The 10,455-nt window shown below is 42.6% G+C and overlaps 1 protein-coding gene across 1 annotated transcript; it reads left to right on the top strand.

Annotated features, from left to right (window-relative positions):
- Positions 1-2,268: 2,268 nt before the first annotated feature.
- Positions 2,269-8,972, top strand: LOC118362624 (eukaryotic translation initiation factor 4E-like). Its single transcript, XM_035743117.2, has 7 exons — positions 2,269-2,422; positions 3,192-3,298; positions 6,265-6,360; positions 6,535-6,598; positions 6,787-6,900; positions 7,067-7,206; positions 7,434-8,972. Exons 1-7 carry the CDS (start codon positions 2,405-2,407, stop codon positions 7,546-7,548), a joined length of 654 nt encoding a protein of 217 aa, XP_035599010.1. The 5' UTR covers positions 2,269-2,404; the 3' UTR covers positions 7,549-8,972.
- The last annotated feature ends 1,483 nt before the right edge of the window (positions 8,973-10,455 follow it).

Here is a 10,455-nt window from a genome sequence, read left to right as displayed (position 1 = left end):
GACGCACAGTCCTGCCCCTACTGTCAGAGTCATTATTCCCTTCCCTTTCATGGGTGCCAGCTCACCTGTGACTGTGCGGAGCTGCACAGTTGTAGGCTCACACTGAGTCCAACCTGGCACAATATCTGGCCTCACCAGGGTTACTGTGGACCCAGTGTCCACCAGGGCGGAGCAGGGCACCCCCTCCACAGTGACAGGGACATGACAAAAGTCCCCAACACAGGTCCGGCCCACCACAACAACAGGCTCCATCCGCTTGCCCTCGTCTGCTTCTGGGGGAAGTGGAGCCTTGCTTCCCCGTCTGTGCCGGTGGGCTCCTCCTGAAGATGATGGTGGTTGGGATAGAAAGCCAGGGGTCCGCACTACCCGGTCTATGCGGACCCCGAGCCGTTTCCCTGAGCTCTGGGGGACATGGGGCAATCTCGGCGCAGATGGCCTGGCTGGCCACAACCCCAGCAGACCCTGGGACCAGGGCTTGTGTTTCGTGCCGCCTGTAGCGACACAGCCCGAATGAGTTTTGTCATTTAGGCCACCCAAACAGGCTTTTCCGGCTCCGGGCTGCTCTGCCCCCCAGCTCTCACAGAGGGTGTGTCTCCCTGCACCCCCACCAAAGCCCCAGCTGAAGCCCCAGCCCACACCAGCTCCCTCTCCAAAGCCATCTCCAAGGCTGTCTGCAATGACTCAGGATGAGCCAGCTGGGTCTGTATGCGCAGCTCCGTAGGAGAGAGCGCCTGTATGAACTGGTCCCGTGCTAGCTCGCTCTGCACGGAGGGGGGCATGTGAGCATATGCCCGCCGAGAGAGGCTCTCAATGTCATTAGCTAGCACCCGTAGAGGCTCTCCAGGCTGCCTGCGTCTATTACTCAGTTCGGAGCGCAGTAGCCCGGGCTGTACACACTGTCCATAGCGCCTCCTCAGTGCTCCCACTAAAGCACCATAATCATGCCTGTCCTCGGGGCTAATCAATATCAAACAGGCCAGAGCTTCATCCGTGAGGCATAAAGCCAACTGCAGTGCCCTTTCTTCATCCGACCACCCCCTAAAATGAGCTAACAGTTCAAACTGAGCATGAAAAGCTTCCCAATCCGCCTTACCGGAATACTTCGGGGTCTTAACAGATACGGACGCAGCCGGGAACTGGGCGCCGCCATGTTTGTTTACATCCTGAGCCCCAGATTCCTCGTCACGCCGCGTCGACGTCGCCACTTCGGTCCGCCCACCAGAATCCGCGCGAAATACAGTCGACGAAGCACTCATGCCCGCTTCAGCCGCCATCGCTCTAACGTCCTCCCTCAAGCGGCCTCTGCGCTCCGACGCCCTGGCGATCTCCTCAGACAGAACCGCCAACGTCCATTCACACGCACCTCCTTGGCCATAATCGTCCCCTACCTCCACCTTCACTTTCGGATTCCCTCGAAGCATTTTCAATCCCTGTTCTCACCTACGGTAGCTAGCCACATAAGTCAGCTAGCTAGCTGGCTAACTTGTATCAACGTTTTTACTTCTGACACCAATGTAATGACCTGACTAGATCATAAATGAACAATTGTCCAGACAGAGGCTTGAGTTTGCGAATTGACGGTTTATTAAACCAACTTTACACAGGCTACTGTTTGGGCCGTAGCACACGCCAAATAGATGACAGATAACCCCCAAGCCAATCGTGACCTTCTCTTGTGAAGCCCAGATGTAAGAGAGAGAGAACAAAGGCTGAACCTGGTCTTAACTTCCAATGCTCCACCCCCTCCACCAACCACCAGGATGCCCGGCATCAGAACATTCCAGGCATTCCCGTGATTGGCAGATAGCAGGTTGATTGACATGTCGGACCCCGCGAACACCGGGTACTGGTCAGTACAACACAACCACCTCCTAGCCTAACACATAACACACAGCTGTCTGTGCGGGTCGCTACATACGATATAAAGTGTTATTTTCTCAGTTGCTGGGGTGTCACGTGTACTACTTTTATCAGTACACTCGTCACAACCTAATAATTACTCAACTTCTATTGATCAAATAAGCCACACGTAGCAAATAAACCATTAAAATTGTGTTTACCAAATTCGACACTCATCAACTTCAATAAAAAAAACTCGTCCCTTGGTGAGCAAAAAAAAAGCCACCTGCTGGAGAAGACAGATTTAGGTATATCTAGTTACCACAGCCACAAAGCTATATAGTAGACAATCAAAAATAATTTTTGGCCTTAGTTTAAGGTTAGGGTTAGGCACACGGTTATCAGTGTGGTTAGGGTTAGGTTTAAAATCACGTTTTAAGAACATACATCTAAGAAATGGGCGGGGTTTATTACTTTGTGGCTGTGGTAACTAGTGACGACCGTTATCCCTCTCTCTTCCTCTCTGGTCCAATGAATTTCAGCGTTCTACACCGAGACTCATAAAATGGCGACCGCGGAACCGGTGAGTACCTTTACCGAAGAAAATATTTTATAACGTTATTGGAATCCGTTGTCCAATATACATTGTTATTCAGAATGTAATATTAATAGCTCGAATCTAATAAATTCGAAGGAAATGCATGTTTACATGGTTGTATTTTCGGATATTCTTGCCCTTGTAGAAACTTTTTGTGCCACGACCCAAGCAGTGCAAAGACAACTGAGAGGGGAATATACACTAGCTATGTGAATCGCCTACTGTAGCTAACTAACAACAAGTTCGGTAAATGTTGTCACAGCTGTTAAATTCGCTCGGTCGGGCATTTGCGCGTACCTACATGTTAGTAGTACATTTCCAACATGATTTATTTTGTCAAACAAATGTGTTTTAATGAAAAAAAGTGCACTTAAATGGTATAATTAGCTAGTTGTCAGCTTGGGCTTTCTTGGACTAGTCTGTTGCTTCCACTTTAGGCTAGCTAGCTGCCAGACAGTTCACCAACTTGCCCAATCATTATGGCTGGTGCAATACATTTACGCACAACAGTATTTACACCATAGATGAAAGTAAAATGTTTATTTCATTGATTTGAAATACTGTTGGACCATCTAGCCTATGTAAATAGTGTCTGGAAATTATGTTGCAAAAAACTAAAGTCCGATGTCATTGCCTATACTCACGTTCAACCCAGCGTTGTATATAAAAACGAAAACAATCAAACTTACCAATGACCCAAGACATGGCAGTCCTGCAAGGTCATACTTACTAATTTCAAGTTGTTTTCCACTAGGAAATAAATATAAATCCACCCCAACATGCTGAAGAAGGAGCAGAAGCAGAGACTGGTCAGGAGATCGTGAGCCCTGAGAGCTACATCAAACACCCCCTACAGAACAAGTAAGTTGACCCAGGCTACTGCTCTTTGATGACTATTACAGGCTGCTACTCTGTGTTCAGGAAAGTTGTCCTGTGAAACTTTGTAATATATTTGAGATTCTTCAAAGTAGCCACTAGAGGTCGACCAGAAATGATTTTTCAACGCCGATACCGATTATTGGAGGACCAAAAAAGCCGATGCCGATTAATCCGCAAATCTTTATTTATTTATAATAATGACAATTACAACAATACTGAATTAACACTTATTTTAACTTAATATAGTACGTAAATAAAATCAATTTAGCCTCAAATAAATAATGAAACATGTTCAATTTGGTTTAAATAATGCAAAAACAAAGTGTTGGAGAAGAAAGTAAAAGTGCAATATGTGCCATGTAAGAAAGCTGACATTTAAGTTCCTTGCTCAGAACATGAGAACATATGAAAGCTGATGGTTCCTTTTAACATGAGTCTTCAATAATTCAGAGGTAAGAAATTTTGGGTTGTAGTTATTATAGGAGTTATAGGACTATTTCCCTCTATACCATTTGTATTTCATTAACCTTTGACTATTGGATGTTCTTATAGGCACTTTAGTATTGCCAGTGTAACAGTATAGTTTCCGTCCCTCTCCTCGCTCCTCCCTGGGCTCAAACCAGGAACACAACGACAACAGCCACCCTCGAAGCAGCGTTACCCATGCAAAGCAAGGGGAACAACCACTCCAAGTCTCAGAGCGAGTGACGTTTGAAACGCTATTAGCACGCACCACGCTAACTAGCTAGCCATTTCCCATCGGTTACACCAGCCTCATCTCGGAGTTGATAGACTTGAAGTCATAAACAGCGCAATACTCAACGCACAACGAAGAGCTGCTGGCAAAACGCACGAAAGTGCTGTTTGAATGAATGCTTACGAGCCTGCTGCTGCCTACCACCGCTCAGTCAGATACTTGTATGCTTGTATGCTCAGTCAGATTATCTGCAACGCAGGACACGCTAGATAAACTAGTAATATCATCAACCATGTGTAGTTAACTAGTGATTATGATTCATTGTTTTTTATAAGATATGTTTAATGCTAGCTAGCAACTTAACTTGGCTTACTGCATTTGCGTAACAAGCAGACTTTTTGTGGAGTGCAACGAGAGAGAGGCAGGTGGCTAGATTCGTTGGACTAGTTAACTGTAAGGTTGCAAGATTGCATCCCCCGAGCTGACAATGTGAAAATCTGTTGTTCTGCCCCTGAATGAGGCAGTTAACCCACCGTTCCTAGCCCATCATTGAAAATAAAAATGTGTTCTTAACTGACTTCCCTAGTTAAATAAAGGAGTTTTAAAAAATGGCCAAATCGGTGTCCAAAAATACCCATTTCCAATTGTTATGAAAACTTGAAATTGGCCTTAATTCATTGGCCATTCTGATTAATCGGTGCCTTGTTAATTTGTGGAATTTCTTTCCTCAATGCGTTTGAGTCAAACAGTTGTTGTGACAAGGTACGGGTGGTATACAGAATATAGCCCTATTTGGTAAATGACCAAGTCCATATTATGACAAGAACAGCTCAAATAAGCAAAGAGAAACCACAGTCCATCATGACTAAGACATGAAGGTCAGCCAATGTGGAACATTTCAAGAACTTTTAACGTTTCTTCAAGAGCAATCACAAAAACCATCAAGCACTATGATGAAACTGGCTGTCATGAGGACCGCCACAGGAAAGGAAGACCCAGAGTTACCTCTGCTGCAGAGGATAAGTTCATTAGAGTTAACTGCACCTCAGATGCAGTCAAATAAATGCTTCAGAGTTCAAGTAACAGACACATCTCAACATAAACTTTTCAGAGGAGACTTCTGTGAATCAAGCCTTCATGGTTTAATTGCTGCAAAGAAACCACTACTAAAGGACACCAGAGACTTGCTTCGATCAAGAAACACTAGTAATCGACATTAGACAGGTGGAAATCTGTCATTTGGTCTGATGAGTCCAAATTTTCGATTTTTGGTTCCAACCACCGTGTCTTTGTGAGATGAAGAGTACATGGATGAACAGATGATGGAAGAAGAGGTATGGGGGTGCTTTGCTGGTGACAATCAGTTATTTTATTTAGAATTCAGAATTCAAGGCACACTTAACCAGCATGGCTCCTGCAGCGATACAGCATCCCATCTGGTTTGGGCTTAGTGGGACTATCATTTGTTTTTCAACAGGACAATGACCCAACACACCTCCAGGCTGTGTAAGGGCTATTTGACCAAGAAGGAGAGTGATTGGAGTGCTGCATCAGATGACCTGGCCTCCACAATCACCCGACCTCTACCCAATTGAGATGGTTTTGGGATGAGTTGGACTGCAGAGTGAAGGAAAAGCAGCCAATAAATACTCCTCATATGTGGGAACTCCAAGACTGTTGGAAAAGCATTCCTCATTAAGCTGGTTGAGAGAATGCCAAAAATGTGTGCAAATCTGTCATCAAGGCAAAGGGGGGCTACTTTGAAGAATCTAAAATATATTTTGATTTGTTTAACACTTTTTTTTAGGTACTACATGATTCCTTATGTGTTACTTCATAGTTTTGATGTCTTCACTCTTATTCTACAATGTAGAAAATAGTCTAAATAAAGAAAAACCAATGAATGAGTAGGTGGGTCCACAGTTTTGACTGGTACTGTATATACAGTGTGCGACTCACTTTATTGTTATAGCTAATAAGTGTTCATAACACAAGCTGGGTCTGTCTGTGATTACCAACTATGCATTTCACTTTGTAACTGCAGTCAAGCTCAATTGAGCTGCCTAAGGATTTGACATTGAATGAATATGGCACAAAGCAGTGAACCATGTGTCAATCCCCCCTTCCCCCATCATCCATAACTTCCTAATTTGCTTTGAGGCTTATGGGCTGTTGATTACGTTTGTTTACCAGCCGTTTAATTAGTCAGTGTTTACTTTATGTAAATCCCATTTCTGTTTTGCCCCAACAGATGGTCTCTCTGGTTCTTCAAAAATGATAAGACCAAAACATGGCAGGCAAACCTCCGCCTCATCTCGAAGTTTGACACGGTTGAAGATTTCTGGGCGTAAGTATCAATAAGACTAAAGTTAGTTTTTTTGATGACATGGATTGAATGAGTATGAAAAGGTTAATTGGAGATTATACCAACATGTCTTTCATCATCTTGATCGCTTTCAGTTCCTTTCCAATATACTGCAATTGTGTGTGTTGTACTAAGAAAATTATCTTGTCATTTCAGTCTGTATAATCATATTCAGTTGTCAAGCAATCTGATATCTGGATGCGACTACTCCCTCTTTAAGGTAGGTTTGTGGCATTTCAAAAAGTGAACAAGGAAGCCATTTTATTCCATGTAACTTCATGGTATCTTTGCAACTAAGCCTAATTGTAAAGTGTGCCTGGAAGGAAATTGTTCAGGACTATTCAGCCATGGCATTTTCTCCTGTGGTTTTAAACCAAGTAAAGCGGTCTCTCTCCTCTGGTGTGACAGGATGGCATTGAGCCCATGTGGGAGGATGAGCGAAACAAGCAAGGAGGGCGTTGGCTGATCACGCTCAACAAGCAGCAGAGGAGACAAGACCTGGACCGCTTCTGGCTAGAAACAGTGAGTTAGTGTCGGTATATGTCTCAGTGTGTGTGTGTGCGTGGACTTTTTGGAATGAAATACAGCCTCAAGCTTCTACCTGTGTAGCTGGATTAAGGAATTCTGTGATGCCACTGAAATGTTAATGTATGGTTCCATATTTTTTCCGGGCACATCACCTGTCCAGCTTCTCTGCCTCGTTGGGGAGGCTTTCGATGACTATAGTGACGAAGTGTGTGGCGCAGTAGTCAATATTCGCACTAAAGGAGACAAAATCGCCATTTGGACCGCAGACTTCGACAACAGGGAAGCTGTAACACACATAGGGTAAGTTGGATCAATTTGAAGTCAATGTTTCTTAGTGTAGTTAGCGTTCCAACTTTGCTCTTACTTTATAAAACAGATTCCCGAGGAAAATGTATTGACTTACTAAAGAGTGTATAGTCTTAGTATTTCAAAATAATTTTGCCTCTGGTTAAATTACTAAGATCAATACATTTTTTAAATGTATTTTTCTACCACCTCCCGTCTCATTGCCCTGTGTGTGTCAACAGGAGAGTCTATAAGGAGCGCTTGGGAATCCCCATGAAGATGACCATTGGCTACCAGTCCCACTCTGACACCGCCACAAAGAGCGGCTCCACCACCAAAAACAAGTTTGTTGTCTGAAAATGAACCCTGTGCCTTGTTTTGTTTGGTCTACTTTTCATTGTGGGTAGGTTATATTTACTTAATATAGCAATGGCTGCGTGACGGAATCTGGGAAAAATTCATGACTATATACCAAAGCTTCGACAGAAACAGCCCTAGACCTGTGAACACAGGAAAAACTTTATTAACAGGACACACTACTTTCTCTGGAACCCCCCCCCCCCACGCACACACACACACACACCTGCCAATGCTATTAATTCACATGTCATAGCCATGCAGGTGAACATGCAAACCTCAAAATACAAATGAAGACTGTTCATAGTAGGAAATGTAAGATGTTCTGAGTGTTCTTATAAAGAAAATAATTTTTTTGATTTATTTAATGGCAGGGAATTCATTTGAAATGCAAAAATAAAACATTTCTCAGTGCCCTTGTATACAGCATTGTAATTGCTGTAATCCTTAATGATGTTACACTTTTTTAATTTATTATACCAATTTGCTTTTTAGCATTTTTTAAAACTTGTTCTGTGCTATGGCCTTAAAGGTGATTTGTTTTTTGTAATTTTTCTTTTTTTTAATGCTAAATGACATGTTATAGAATATCATTTTTTTGTGATTTCACTTGTTTTTGAGAAACTTACCCTAACCAGCAAATCACTTCTTCATCCTTGTGTAGTTTAGGGGCCCTTCTATAACATGCCATTTACATCAAAAATAGGGATTTGGTTGTAAAAAAACAACAACTTCTCCTTTGAACCTCAAGCGCATGTAATCAAGCCTTTCTGATAATTTCATGACTCAATTAGTCTTTGTTAACTACATGATTAAAACTTTGGTTTTGCAATTCGGTCGAAGCTGTTTTTATATTATGGAATACTTTTTGCAACTTGTAATTTGTACATTCCTTGTTGGAAATGGTTTGATATTTGACTTGGTGATTGGTTTTGAGCTTCTGCCTGCACAGCACGAATTAGTCTTTAAATAATGTTTTTCTGTGACTTCAGATCATTTTAAATTATATAATATGGGCCTAATAATATACCATTTCAACCCCAGGAAACAATCTAACTTTCTATGCCACTTGTATTGCCATAGCTAGTTGGTCTGCCCCTGTCACCCCTAGAGACTTAATGTAGAGCTGAATAATGTATAAAGCAATATTATAGTAGCTACACCTACAGTATCACCGGTTGTGGCATTTCATGAAAGCCTACAACCCATGACAATGTCATGACACCAAATTAGAGTGCTCAAATACTTACCATTTCATGGCTCATGAAAGTATGAGTTGCCATTATGCCAGGCATGTTTCATTCTTTTGGCCAAACACAAGTGCTACCAGTTACTTTCATAACTGCTGTTCAACATTCATACATTATGAAATGCATTTGGGTATTTTATTCCCAATTCATAAATAAACTGAGCTTTGCACTTCAGTTTGAAGTATTAGAAAATTGCTTTACTGTTAAGGTCAGTAATTCACTCATCTGAATGAAGTCACCAAGTTTCATCTCCTTTACTTCCATCTAGAGGGTGCTATGTACAACCAATCTTTGTATAGGTGCTTATTTGATCAATCAGTATGGGACCTTGATTTTCAGTTCTCTGCAGACCAGCATCAACTAGATCCACTGCATACAACTAGATCTAATAAATGAATGCCAGAGCTAGTGATAACAGGTGACTTTTTGGCTTTCTGCCAAGGTTGCTAATCATATGGGCTAATCATATGGGCAAGGCTACAATTTAGAAAATTGCATGCACAGTGGGTCTTTTCCAGAGGTGTTATTTTGAAATGTAGACATTGAATCAGACATAAAGAAGTCCAACAAAAACAAACCCTTAACAGTAAAACTTTATTTCAGGGGTACCTACGTAAGGAGTGCTTCATTTTTCAAGTTTTATTGAACCTTTATTTAGAAGACATTCTTATTTACAATGACGGCCTGCCAAAAGGCCTCCTGCGGGGACGGAGACTGGGATTAAAAATAAAATATAGGACAAAACACACATCACGACAAGAGAGACCTAAGACAACAACGTAGCATCAACACAACATGACAACAACATGGTAGCAACGCAACATGGCAGCAGCACAACATGGTACAAACATTATTGGGCACAGTCAACAGCACAAAGGGCAGAAGGTAGAGACAACAATACATCACGCAAAGCAGCCACAACTGTCAGTAAGAGTGTCCATGATTGAGTCTTTGAATGAAGAGATTGAGATAAAACTGTCCAGTTTGAGTGATTCTTGCAGCTCGTTCCAGTCGCTAGCTGCAGCGAACTGAAAAGACAAGCAACCCAGGGATGTTTGTGCTTTGGGGACCTTTTAACAGAATGTGTCTGGCAGAACAGGTGATGTATGTGGAGGATGAGGGCTGCAGTAAATATCTCAGATAGGGGGGAGTGCGACCTAAGAGGGTTTTATAAATAAGCATCAAACAGTAGGTCTTGCGACTGGTATACAGAGATGACCAGTTTACAGAGGAGTATAGAGTGCAGTGATGTGTCCTATAAGGAGCATTAGTGGCAAATCTGATGGCCGAATGGTAAAGAACATCTAGCCGATCGAGAGCACCCTTACCTGCTGATCTAAAAATTACGTCTCCATAATCTAGCATGGGTAGGATGGGCATCTGAATCAGGGTTAGTTTGGTAGCTGCGTGAAAGAGGAGCGATTACAATAGGGGAAACCAAGTCTGGATTTAACTTTAGCCTGTAGCTTTTATATGTGCTGAGAGAAGGACAGTGAACCGTCTAGCCATACTCCCAAGTACTTGTATGAGATGACTACATCAAGCTCTAAACCCTCAGAGGTAGTCATCACATCTGTGGGGAGAGGGGCATTCTTCTTACCAAACCACATGACATTTGTTTTAGAGGTGTTCAGAAGAAGGTTAAGGGCAGAGAACT

Source organism: Oncorhynchus keta, chromosome 29 (genome assembly GCF_023373465.1).
Source record: "Oncorhynchus keta strain PuntledgeMale-10-30-2019 chromosome 29, Oket_V2, whole genome shotgun sequence".
Taxonomy (NCBI): Eukaryota; Metazoa; Chordata; class Actinopteri; order Salmoniformes; family Salmonidae; genus Oncorhynchus; species Oncorhynchus keta.
Note: the sequence above shows the minus strand (reverse complement) of the source record. Positions and strands in the feature narration are given on the sequence as shown.